Consider the following 13,249-nt stretch of genomic DNA (forward strand, 5'->3'; position numbering starts at 1 on the left):
GTGCCCGAAATGCTGGGACTTCTGACGTACTAAGGAGAACTCAGCCAGCCAGCGGCACACCCCTGCCTGCACCCTGTCTGCTGTCTTGGGCATGGGTTGGCATGACATTCTGGGACTCACCCAGCAGCTGTCTCACTTTGCTCATTCCCCCCAGAAAGAGGTTCAAAACTGTAAACAGGGGAGGCCTGGAGCTCCTTCTACTGTGGAGGATGCAGGGGACACAGCGACAGGGCCACCAATAAGTAAGATGTACGAGCGAGGCTCAGTCAGATGATAAAGGCTGGGACTGACCAGGTGACATCATTGTCAGGCTTAGTGGCACTGCTCCTGGGTGGGCAAGCACGGCTTGTGAAACTATGATGTTTTGTGGGAGGGGGTCAGGGGAGAGCAAGTAGCCCTCCTGGTTTATAGAGGAGAGCAAACGAGGCCCACTGTGGAGGTGAATAATGTGCCTACGGCCTGGCACATCTGCAAGCAGACACTGCTTATTTTCCCACAAATATTTACGAGAAATGTATGCATTTATGAAAAAAGCAAAAGGTCTAGGCTTTGCTTGCTAATTTCAGTGTCTGAATCCAACTGTGCCAATTAAAATGAAAGCGAAAACACAACACCCCCAAGGCATTTCTTATGAGCCTGCAGATAGAGTTTTCTGGGCAAATTCCTTTGGCCTCTCCGAATATCAGCTCGGGTCCAGCTCATTAAGCAGCCAGCACTGGGCCGGGCTGCAGCAGCCTCAGGAGCCTGCCCGCAGCATTTTCGGTCCAGAACCACACCCCTCACTGACCTCCCCTTGGGGAGTGCTGCCGCCCAGGAATCGGGGAGGCCCTGTGCCTATTTCTCTTCTCATTTTCTTCTCTACAACCCGGCGCTGCTTTCCGCCAACAGAGTTGAGTTATCACCTGGTGAAGGTGATAACACTAGGCAGACCCACTGTGGCTGGTGGCAAGCAACCTGCAGAGAGATGGATGAAGAAAATGATACTCACTATCCGGGTGAGACAATGGGACAGGAGTGGAAGAGCTAGCAGGAGCCGCTGAGAAAAGAAAAATGAAGGTGAAAAAAAGAGATAAAAGATCATCAAGGCATACAGATGCTGCATGAAAAAAACGGGAGAGCCAACGCTGGGACGTCAGTACAAGAAGCTGCAGTGAGTTAACATGGGCAAGAAGAACACGGTGTTCGAGAACAGGTGGCTGGAGGACCAGCAGAGAGCAGGGCCATAGACCTGTGTGCCTGCCACGCCTGCAGCTCAGGTAAGGCACTGGGCCAGGAACAGCTGCAGAGGCCTGCGACCCTGCTGAAAACACACGGCCGACTCCGCATGGGCAGCTGTCCCCAGGGAGTGGAGAGACAGGAGGAAAGGGAAAAGAGAAGGCCGGCTTTTTATTTTAGGTGTCTCTATGTGTGTTTGTATATAGATATATATTTATGCTGACACATACAATTGTAGCAAAACCTCTATGTCTCTCCCTAATTTCAATGTCTGAATAAAGTGAAAATGACGGTCCTACTTATTAATGTTTACTACCGATCGAGGTTCATGATTGTTTGGCATCTGGATGAGAAAAACCTCTGCTGCCCTCCAAAAAAAATCCCTACAGAATGTGATTCTCTGGATGCTGCTTTGTGTATGGAGAGCAATGCAAATAATACTGTTATTCTCGCTAGACAAGTAACTCTAACCAATGTTAGCATGGAAAACGGGCAGAGATGGTGCATCCAAAACATTTGGACAGCTCTTCAGTTTTCCACTGGCAAATCTCCCCACCCAGATCACAAAACAAAGTCCCTCTGAGAGCTGGATGAAAATTAGGAAAAACGTCACCGTGTCCTCAACATTGCCTTGGTCTTCCTTTCACCTTCCAGATGTGGGGACCTCATTAAACCATGTAAGTACAATGTCACTGGGGTCAGAGCAAGGTAGGCTACTAACTCATCATGATTTGATGGTCTGGTTAATTCAGGTAAAAGTATATCTCTTTCTCTTTTATTTTTTTGGCTCGAGTTGTTTGCATAACTGTCTATATTATTGTGGCAAAGGGATAGAGTTGTATGTGCTTTAATCACAGTATATTACAATGCATTTAACTTACACTTGCAATGTGTCATCTAGGGGCAAAATGTGAAAACAAAAATCTCAAGATGCCTCTTAAAAAGTAGAGACTCATTCATATATAGTCTTTATGCCCTGAAAGAGATCATTTACTTTGCTTCATGGTACAGAAGCAATTAAGAGGTAATATTCAGACAATGAAATTCTGAAGGTGAAGCTCAAGAATGAGGAATAGTTTCATAACAAATTGTGACATCATCTCTTCAGGGCCTCAGCTGCTCTTATAGGAAAGCATCCCCTCCCCCCGAAGGCAATCAGCTGTGTCAGCTGTTCACCTGAGAGTGTCTTAACAGCGTGAAGACATTGGTCCTAAAAATACATGTGACAGAGGTGCTTTCCTAGGTTGGAGTTCCATCTGTTTGTTTAAAGCCATAGCTTCCTCAAGACCTTTACACACACATTTATGAACTGCACACAAGAACCTCCAAACAGGTGAGCCATGCTTTCTAATCCAGCAGCTCAGAAGCAGGAGTCCTTGAGGTATTTGTGCTCTCTGGCTAGTTCCATCTGCTCATCCCTGCTTTGACACATTCATGCCTCTGAATGTGGAGAAGTCTATATGGAACCGAGAAAGCAACCCCAGTATTGAGACATCTCAACGAACTTCAAGTGATGAGGTAATGTGAAATGCACTGGCCCTCGCCTAGCTCTCCCATCCAGGGCTGGCAGCGATGGCTCTCTGTCCAGTGTGCTAGCCCCGTTGATCCTGTACCTTGGGAGGGGAAGCAGGTGATAAAGCTCTGGGGCTGTGTGTAGTTCTCCTTGTCTAAAAGAAGTTTGCCTTTTCGTTTTTAAACTGTAATTTTATTAAATGATTAAGAAAACTAACTGTTCATGCCACTAGCAATGCCTGCTACTGCATTACTCATGATGTACTTGGAATGGAGAGCTGACCCCACCATTTCCTACAGGGCCTCCTGGGATCGTGGTTAATTACCTATTTTCATATATCAGACAACAAACAACAAGGTCTGGAGGTCTCCTTTAAAAAAAATTAAACACTGACTTTCAAAGCAGCATCTGCTATGGGAATTCTCACCTTTACAAGGGCTGAGCTGGCAATGAATGAAAACCACTTATAGTCTTTGAAGTTCAAGGCCAGTGACTCCAATTCAGTTCTCAGAACCTAGTTACTGGTGAGAAACTCAAAGGGACCTCCCCACAGCCTCCCTCTCAGCAAGGTAACTAAGCCCACACGGAGTACTGATAACCCACATCTAGAAGAGCAGAAACCGAAGATCAGGCTAAGGACGGTGTCAGGACCCGGACAGCGTCACACCCAGAGTGGTGCCTGGCTTCTGCAAGCAGCTGCCAGCCCAGAGCAGACAGCTGTCAGTCCCACCTCACAGCTCCACCCCTTCCTGTCTCCTGCCAGAACTGGTTCATTCAGAGCCACCTCTGCTGAGATAGTTAATTTAACACTTGCTGAAGATCTCAGAACGCCTACACCAAGCTACTTAGTTTCTGCTGTTGCTGCAAAATTTCTGAATTCATTTTTAAAAGATAAGCTTCCCTGAGTGTCTTTCAGGAACGAGGAGCTTTTTATGAAAAGAGTGTTCAGCTCTCTGAATACCTTTCTTCTAAGTCTCTTTGGGTACTACTTCCCCCCACTATTCTGAGCGCAGCCTCGGAAGGGGCCAGGCCGCAGGGACTGAAGCGCGGGCATCTGTACAGGCAGGGAGATCGCATCACAGCTCTGCTCCCAGAACGGCTGGCCAGCTTCCTGCCACCCTTGCACCCTGAATTTGCAGTAACAGCTTACACAATTAGGGTCCTTCCCAGGGAGAATTACCCCTCTCTACATGCTTGGCAGTAGAGTTACTAAGTAGCTGGTTAGTTTTCCCAAACGTAGAAATGGCAGTTTGCAAGTACCTCCTGCTTTAGTAAAGAACAGGGTTGACTGAGCTGGGGTCTCACTCCCGGCAGCCCCCTGCAGGACATGCCATGGATTGGAATCCAACCTCATGCTATTCCCTGACAGACAGAATGAGGGCAGGAGAGCTCGATTCTTCTATTTCCTAAAAGCAAATGTGGAAATCCTTTCAAATTCTTTTTCCTGTGAAGGGATTTTGAATCAAGGCTTGGTGATGATGTGGTCACTTTTCTGGCATCCTGGCTAAAGATGAGGTGGGGCTATAGTGTGTTATTAAGAGATCACCTGCAGATGCCCACTACGCTTGGCTTGGCAAACATCACTGCTGCCACAGTGTAAGTGTCTCACACAGAAATTAATACATAAACCAACTTCAAAAGACACAAAAGCTTCATGCTCTAAAACAGAAGGAGGGTTAGCTTCCGGGAGTAACCGATGGACATTAACCGGCACACAGCTAGGCTATGGTCAGTGTGGTTAAGGCCTGGACAGCAGCATCTACTTCGGCCCCTAGGGGACAGAAGAGACTGGAACTAAATTAATAACTAGGACAGAGACGCTAATGCCATGGGAACAAGTAGCGAGGTATGAAGAGGCACTTACGTGGAACAGGGGTATCTGCATTTCCCATGGATGGAACACAGATGGAAAGAAAAGACAAGAGATAGACCCAAGGGGGGAAAAAAAACAGATGTAAAAGAAATGACTAGGATCACAGAACACAGGGCACTGGAAATTCAAATTATCAAATTATTTCACATCCAGAAAGAAGCAATTCCTGTGGGAGGAAGATAAGACAGGCTTTCTACTTTTTGGAAGAGTAAGGGGATCTCTTTCTAGGTCCCCAGCTTCAAAGAGAAGAAAGCAAAGATCCCCGTCTGCTTTATAATTCCAGGAGTCAGCAGCCTGGGCCTCTGGGACCACTTGTGGAGTCTGTTCTCCACGGGGTCTCCTGCTCCGCCCAGGGCGGGCCTGTGGAGGGCTACCTAGAGCAGGGCTCGCCCCAGAGCTGGCTGTCCTGGGGGACCAGCGAAAGGAGGGCAGGCAGAGTGAGGGAAAGAGGGGATGACAGAGGGAAACAGAAATGCATCCCTGAATGGAACCGGGAAGAAGCGACTGGAAGTGTGAGAGGGAGGGAGACCCTGAGGTGCGTTCCTGGTGTGGGAAGGGCGGGGGAGCCAAAAGTCAAAGGCCTCCGCATCCTTTTCCCTTTGCTTTGCTGGGATTATGCCTCTGCTCCTCCTCCATCCCAGCACCCCCTGCTTTTCTCTACGTTAATATCTCTGCTGCATCAACAGTCCCACAGCTCATTATGGGAACTGTCACTGTCGTTACCCTCGTCCTTCAATCACAGGTGCTGAGGGCCTTTGTGACCTGTGTCAAAAAGCAAATCCCCAACCCCCCACTGCATACACCCTCTAACAACCCCGGCTGTCAGTCTATGACAGTGTCACCAAGACCCCGAGAAGGAGGATAAAGGGACTGGGTGTCAGTCATCACTGAGGGCCAGAGAGCGGGGAGGTGGGGCCACCTCCAGCAGAGGCATCTGAAAGACAAAAGGCTGTCATCTGAACAATGGGTGGCCAGCTCAGGGTCCCCCAAGGCCCCCAGAAGAAGAGGGGGTGGGAGAGGCAGGGCAGCCGGCTCTACTTACGGACTGGCTGCGTCTTGAACTCGGAGGCTGCGCTGATCTCGCCCAGACCCTTGCCGTTGAGGGCTGCCAGTCGCACTGTGTACGTCGTCTCAGGCTTCAGGCCCATGATGGTGACGATGCCCTCCATGCTGGCTGTTGCGAGAACATGGAAAGGATCACAAATGATAAGAAGCCTATCGGTGAAATGGTGCAGCTGCTGTGAGAAACACTATGGTGGGTCGTCAAAAAATTAAACACAGAATTATCACTGGATCCAGCAATTCTACTTCTAGGACTACACACAGAAGGATTGAAGCAGAGACCTGGACAGATATCTACACACCCACGCTCACAGCATTGCTCACAGGAGCCAAAATGTGGGGGCACCCAGGTGTTCCCGGACACATGAATGGAAAAATAAAATGTGGTGCACACGTACGATGGAACATTATTCAGCTTTAAAAAGGAAGAAAATTCTGACACGCACTACATAAATGAACCTCAAGGACATGATGCTACGTGAAATGAGCCAGACACAAAAGGACAAATACTGTATGATTCCACTTATACGAAGTACCTAGGAGAGTCAACTACAGAGAGACAGAAAGGGGAGCGGTGGCTGCCAGGAGCTGGGCAGGAGGGGAGGGGAGTTAGTGTTTCATGGGTACAGAGTTTGGGATGATAAAGCTCTGGAGATGGACCCTGGTGATGGTTGCACAACAATGAGACTGGACTTAATGCCACTGAACTGTACCCTTAAAATGGTTAAAATGGCACAATTTATGTTGTAGATGTTTTACTACAATAACACATAACTACATGCGGAGCAGGGTGAACTGGCCTCGCCAGGTTGTCACACCGAAGCAGGGCTTCTGCGTGGCAGGTGGTTGGGATGGCCCCTCCGTCCTGCAGGGTCACAGGAACCAGGTTCTGAAGTGCCATGGTACAGAGGCCAACAAGTCTATGTGAGACGTGACCGTGCCCTAATTAGATGTTGCAGCATAGGGACATGAACGGATGGCAGGTGACGGCTCCTGGCCACCCCCAGTAGATGAGAGTGGTATGCTACCCTACCCTATAGGCAGTCAGGGTGCCCAGATCTGGTGAAGGCAGGGGTGAATGTGTGCCCAGCACCAAGGGACTCCTCATGCTGAAGGAAACAAAGACGTTTCCAGACTCACCTTCCTTGGCATCGTACCACTTGGAGTGCCACATTTCCTCGCCCACTGCTTTCCACTCAGCCTTGTATTTGAGGATGGGCACCCCTCCTGTGGCCTCAGGCTCATCAAACTGCACCTGTGCTGTGCTCGAGTATGGCTCCACCTGGTCGATGGATGGTGAGGATGGGGTGTCTGTGGGGAGAACACAGATGAAGGCCCAAGTGAGCTTCATGCGGGACACAATTCGCAATCACATCTTTGCGGTTTCTGCTCAGTCTTGAAGTCTTGTTGCCTGTATCCTATCCTCCCTGCCCGCCTCCTCACACGATTCTCTCCCCACATGCTCCATGCCCTGATCCTCAAGTCTCCATCGTTCCCTGCTTCCTCCTCAGGCTTTGCTGACCCGGGGCCTCTCTTCTCACTTCCCTGGCACCACTCAAGGACACCAAATGGGCCAGCAAGGGTTTTAAAAAGGGGGTGCAGCCGTAAGGGGTGCTCACCTGCTTGGACAAGGATGAATTCCAGAGACTCCTGTCCAATGCGGTTCACGGCGGTGCAGTTGTAGTTTCCAAAATCATTTTCAGAGTCCGGGGTCACCTTGAGAGAGAAGGAGCTCTTGGTTTACATGCCCATGGGATGGTCACAGCCTCAGGCCCTTATTTATTGGATTAAATTAGCAAAGAATAGAAGTAGTAAAGCAGGAATCATTGGCTCCACCCAACCCTTAAGGCAGAGAGGAGAACAGAGAAGGGGCTGTGGAAGAAGACACTCTGTCTTCCAGGCCCTGGGCTTGCCCAGGAGACACAGGGGCTGGGCTGAAGCCCGAATTCTTCTCCAGCTGATGGCTCCCCGCTCAGGACATGCCAGAGAAGCAAGAAGGATTTTAGAGGCATTCAGGAGCCCATCTATAGTCAAACTGCCTTTTCCACCCTGCCGCTGGCCCGTGCCCCGCTCACCTCCAGGTAGCTGGCAGAGGGGCTGTTGTAGATCTTGATGTTGCTGTAGTTGGAGCTTGGCAGCAGCTGACCATCTCGGAACCATGAGATTGTGGCACTGGGGTAGGCAAACACCTCGCAGGTGATGTTCACCTGGTTCCCCTCCCAGGTGTACACAGCCACGGGGCCCTGCAGCTTGGGGGCATCTGCAACGAGTGGCAATGACTATCAGGAAGCCTGCCACTGTCATGGAGCCCTACAGATGCTGTCTCCTGGCACTGGGAGCGGGGTGTGCCCTGAAGCCGAGCTATGCCAGGGTATAGTAGAGGTTGGGGCTGTTCTGGCAATCCTGTGAGCTGATGGGAAGACAGAGGGCATGCAGCGGGTAAGAAGCCTGGGGATGGTGTGAGGAGGTGACCTGGGGACCCAGGGAAAGAGATCGAAGCTTGCCAGCTGCAGGTCCTAGCTGCTCTTTTCCCCGTCCATCCCAACCCTCCACGGCCCCTCCCTCCCAGTCTTTCCACAGTTATTCCTCACATTGCACTTCAAGGTACATGGACTGGGAGTCCTGGCCGATAGTGTTGCTGGCAGTGCAGATGTACTCTCCAGCGTCTGTGTACTGGATGCTCTTCAGGGTCAGGGAGGACACGCGGGCGTGGCTGCGCACCACCATGTGCCCATCCAGAGTCTGCCGGGAGGGAACAGGGAGTGTCAGAGCCCAGGGCAGGATGGGGGCTAGGAGACCAGGCCATCACTTGTGTGACCAGTCTCACACCCTCTCCTCTCTTTGCCAGTGTCTAAGTCTCACTTTAGGTTCCAACTAGAGGGGAAGGCTGCAGAGAGCACCATGGGAACTTGGTTGTACCCCAAACAGAGATGGACTCAGTTTATGTCAAGCAGCCTAGCTGTGTGCCAAGACTGTGTGGCTCAAGGTCCCGATTTGTTTGGCACGTCTCAAATGGAAGCAAAGCCCTGAGCAGCAGATACTCCAGCAGAAACCGCCTTGCCTCATGGGATTCTGGGAAACCTGTACTCCCCTCCTCCCCTCCCTGCAGTCCACCCATCTGCCAGTGCCACAATGCGTGCACACTGGATGGGAAATCCGAGAGTTCCAAAATGCAAGAAGTTCTATAAGAAACCCATATTTATGCAGATGCCTCACTTTCCTGGATGCTTAAAAGTAAAATTATTTTATTTTTTTTAAAAGCCCAACAACTCAGAAGTCAGGAGCTGCTGAGCTGGAAGGAAGGGTAACTGGGTCCCCTCTCCAGGGACAGTGGTACAGAGAGTCCCAGGTAGATCTGGGGCCCTTAACCCCATAGTCACCACCATTTTTTAGCCCTTGGTACTATAATCAGCTTTCTGAGTCTTTGGAATTACTGGTCAAAAAGGAAATAAGCACATGATCCCCAGGCAATGGGTCCTGGAATATCTCCCAGGGTGTCCCCCCTTGACACTCTAGGTGAATGGTTCCTGGTCTAGGAAATGTCTGGGCATTTGCCCAAGTTCAGATCCTCCAGAAGGTGGGTAATCTAAAGGAGTCTTATTCTTCAGAGGCTGGGCCACACTCTTATCTCTAGCATGCAGTATTCTGTAGAGATGGATAGGTGAGTGGTCTGCATTTGTATGGCATCTGTTACCCAAGGGTTTGGGCCTTTAAAGAATGTAACAACACCCGACTTCAGATTCTTTCAATGTGCTGGCTTGGAAGCCCCAAATCCAGAATTGCACATCACACAGCAGCCAGTTTGGGAAGCTCAAAAGCGAGGCAGCCCGGGCCTGTGAGCAGCCTCAGCAGCTCTGTCAAAGCTGTCCTTGTACCATCAGAAGTAGATTTAGTCCAGCTCAGCCACTTAAGCCCCATCACATTTCACAACCATTTAATGAAATGGTTATACTGACAGCTGTACTTTTTTCTCCCCTTTTAGCTGGTCTCTTTCCTCAATTTCACTATCTGGAAATCTTTCTAATTTAATGATGTCAACGGGCCAGTAGGTGGCCCTCCGTAAAGAATTCTTATTTTGCAGCGGCTCAGGAACAGGACTGATGATGGGATTATTTTAGGTGCCCAGTTCTCTCTCCAGGGGACACAGTTAGTGTGACTGGGCCCTTTGAAATGTTTACTCTGGCATCGGGACAAAGTCCAGGAGTGCCACCTACAGCCATGCAGACCAAACGTCGCACTGATAATTCAGGCTCGGGAGGAGAAAGCAGATGAATTCTGGGCAAGAAGGAGAAGATCATTATGACAAGAAGACCCTGTTTTGCAAGAGTATGAAGGGCAGTTATAATTAATCCTCTCATCGAAACATTTTTGTCTTTCTTCTTCCAGGTAAGAGTGTGAAGGCTTTTCAGAGCTTACAGAATGGAATTGGCCAGAACCCAATCTGCCTTCTGGACTTACGGTCTTCATCTCTGAGTGAGACAAATAGGAGGGAACAGAACTTCTGAGCCCCAAGGTGGCACTCATTTGAAAGCCAATGATGTCCAGAGTGAGATACTGAAGATAAGGACACTTCTGGAAAACGGAGTGAGGTGTTTGCTTTGCTGGGAATAAACCCATTACTTCCGCTTATGATAATAATTCACTTAACATCTTCTTAATGCTCCCTGATAAACCTCAGCTCCTCCAGGTCTAGGTCAAAAGGACAGGGGGAAGGTGTACAAGTCCAAGCAGAATGAGATCTGTAGCTGCTCAGAAGTAGCTGATAACTGACCCTTCTCTCCCTTCCCCAGTTCCAGTGGGTCCAGGACTTTGAAGCAATAAAACACCCAGCCCGTGACAGCACTGAGCAATTCCTGTGCCCCAGGAAGGAGCATTTCAGTGAGATGTGCACTGAACTGCAGCCCCTCTGACATGAGGAAGGTCTGAGGCAAAGAGAGCTGATAATGAACTGGAGCTGACGATGGCAATGTGTTCATGTGCAGAAACTAACATCGTGCCTGGGGACAGGCAGGCAGCTTCAAATATTAAACAGAATTACATATTTATAGCCGTGACCTGAACACATGAGTTACGTGTTCTGAATAATTATCATTTCCGAAAGGCTAAGAGGAGAGATAATACAACCTATAGGATTGCTTGCTAGATTCTATGTTTATAGCATTACAATACCAAAGTTTCATCTGGAGAAGAGACAAAGCTTTTTTTTCCCCATAAAGTATTCATAGATTAGGTCCTTGAACCTCATCTAAACTATACTGGTTTTTATTTCACTATCTGTCACTCAGTTGCACAAATCAGGTAAAAAGTGATACTCATGACCATGAGCAGGATCTTGGGGGTGTAACAATTAAAATCAAAAGATGAATAATTAGCTTCAATTTTCAAACTAAGTCCCAAATTACCCCAAATGAAGCAAGGAATCAGAGAAATTTCAAAGGCCAATGGCTACCGACTTTAAAAACAAACAAACACATAAAGCCATTTGTGCCGAATCATTCTAAGCTCATCAATTTAACACTGTGAAAGTAGCACAGACACGCTTAGCAGTTTGGGAGAACCAATGAGACATGTCATTTGCATTGCTTCAAGATGAGATGTGAAGTGATCATTTACCAAGACCAATCATTATAAAATAAGCGAGCAACAAGATGAGTTGAGCTGGAAGGGAAAGGGCCAAGTGGGTTTTAGATCACTAACCCCGTGCCTTCATGATCCGAAGCCACATCAACCAGGTGAGAGTAAAAAAATTTCACCATTTTACAGTGATGGGCCTGGGAATTGGGGGGATTTAAGTGTAATTACCTGGATGTGATTTTCCCAGCACCATCAAGAGACTAAAATCCAGTCTTAGAAAACAATAAGGATTTGTTCACCCACTCCCAACACAGCTTGCTTGCTCACCCTAAAATGATACTATTGCTAAGTAACAGCTACCACTACTGACCTATTCTTTAATCTAAGTTACTAATTAGTTTAGCATGTCTGGTTGTTAACTATAATGGTGAGTTAAACCGCAATGCTTTCAAAACTAAAGACTGGCTAGTGGTCAGGTAAGCTATACCTCTTGCTTCTCTGGTCGAGTCCACGAAGCCTGGAGAGAACAAGATATAAAACACAACAAGAAAGCAGTAAAAGTTTACAACATTGCTTTAGAGAACTGGTGAATCACACTGCACTCCGTGCACATGCAGCTTCTTTCCAATTCAGAACTTTTCCAAGGCCCACTCTCCATGGTGTGCCTATCACCCAGCTTAATCAAGGACTTGGCTTATGTTCAGCTCCCTCCCACCTCACCCCCACCTTATGCACATTAGGCTGTATCATTCAAAGGTATAGGCCTCCCTCATCTCCAATAGACATACACACGGACACCAGCAGACGTATTATAAGGTGCTCCTAGACCAGAATTTCTTAATGTCCCTCGTAATATTTGGTGACACTATTAGTTCTAACCATATAATCTATAGATACTTATAGAGTGAGCTTCCTCCTCTGGATTTTATAGGACAGCTTATCACAAATACACTAATGCCATTTTGTGCTCATGCATTTTATAACTCTGCATGCATACTATGAAAAATAAAATTTTTATTTAAAAAAAGGAACAACAACAAAAAAGCATAAGACACATTAGGAATGAGAGGTATGAAGTCTTTAAGACTACGAGTCAGGAAGCCTGGAGGATACCACACTGAATGCATGCAGGCTCCAGCAGGCTCCATCTTCAGCAAACACGGCACTCCAAAGAGTGAGCCATCTCAGGGACACAGAGGTTGGGTCTTTTTCTACCCACATCTATATTTAAAAAAAATTATCTGGCACTTGAGAATCTACTCTGTTTACAGTTTTTCTGTTTTCATATTGGGAGTCAGAGACATCATACCTGCATTGCTCTTTCTGTTGGATGGTATGACTACCTGATTGTCCCTGGTGTTCAGATAGAAAAACAATAGAGAAGATGCCAGACACAGCAATGCAACCCAGGGAATGCAAATGAGTTGGCAAACATTTAGTAGGGGTCCACTAAATGCAAGGAGCTCCTGTGAGATACGAGGATGAGAATGCTGGATTATGTCACATGAAGAAAGTGAGGACAGAGGAACATGCATAGACCAAAGAAGCGGTGGGCCAACATGTCAGATGCGGTTGCCGATTCCACATCACTTAGAAGCTGGTTTGTCACACACCAGGGCTGCTTGAACCAAGGTAGTTTTTTAGGAGTTATGTCTATGGAGTTGTTTGCTTTTCAGATCTGATTTTCTTGTGTCTCTCCCAAATTCTTATGGTTTTGTGGCATTTAGAATAAGCAGTTGCGAATAATACAATTATTCTAGTTGCTTGACCTCCCAGTACTGGTGGAATGGTAGGCTATGCCTTGCCCCTGATAACTTGGTGAAGGCGCGTGGCCTGCTTTAAGACAACCTGATATCCAAAAACACAATAAAATAATGAGAATATGACTAGTACTATTCCAAAAATTGTTAGCTCCATGTTTTTTTCATATTCATGTTTTATTACCTTAGGAGTCTGCAGGAATATGTATATAAACTAAGGTGTAACATCCTTTCACTATTCTAAAGTATTCC

At 47.8% G+C, this 13,249-nt stretch overlaps 1 protein-coding gene across 1 annotated transcript in view; it reads right to left on the minus strand.

The window, feature by feature from the left end:
- The window catches only part of NCAM1 (neural cell adhesion molecule 1), a 323,962-nt gene that overhangs the window by 34,508 nt on the left and 276,205 nt on the right, over positions 1-13,249 (minus strand). The window contains 5 exon segments of the mRNA XM_023757902.1: positions 5,644-5,775; positions 6,804-6,974; positions 7,283-7,379; positions 7,739-7,923; positions 8,255-8,405. Of these exon segments, the coding sequence (XP_023613670.1) occupies positions 5,644-5,775; positions 6,804-6,974; positions 7,283-7,379; positions 7,739-7,923; positions 8,255-8,405 (736 nt within the window).

This window comes from Myotis lucifugus, unplaced genomic scaffold (assembly GCF_000147115.1).
Source record: "Myotis lucifugus unplaced genomic scaffold, Myoluc2.0 scaffold_117, whole genome shotgun sequence".
NCBI classification, from domain to species: domain Eukaryota; kingdom Metazoa; phylum Chordata; class Mammalia; order Chiroptera; family Vespertilionidae; genus Myotis; species Myotis lucifugus.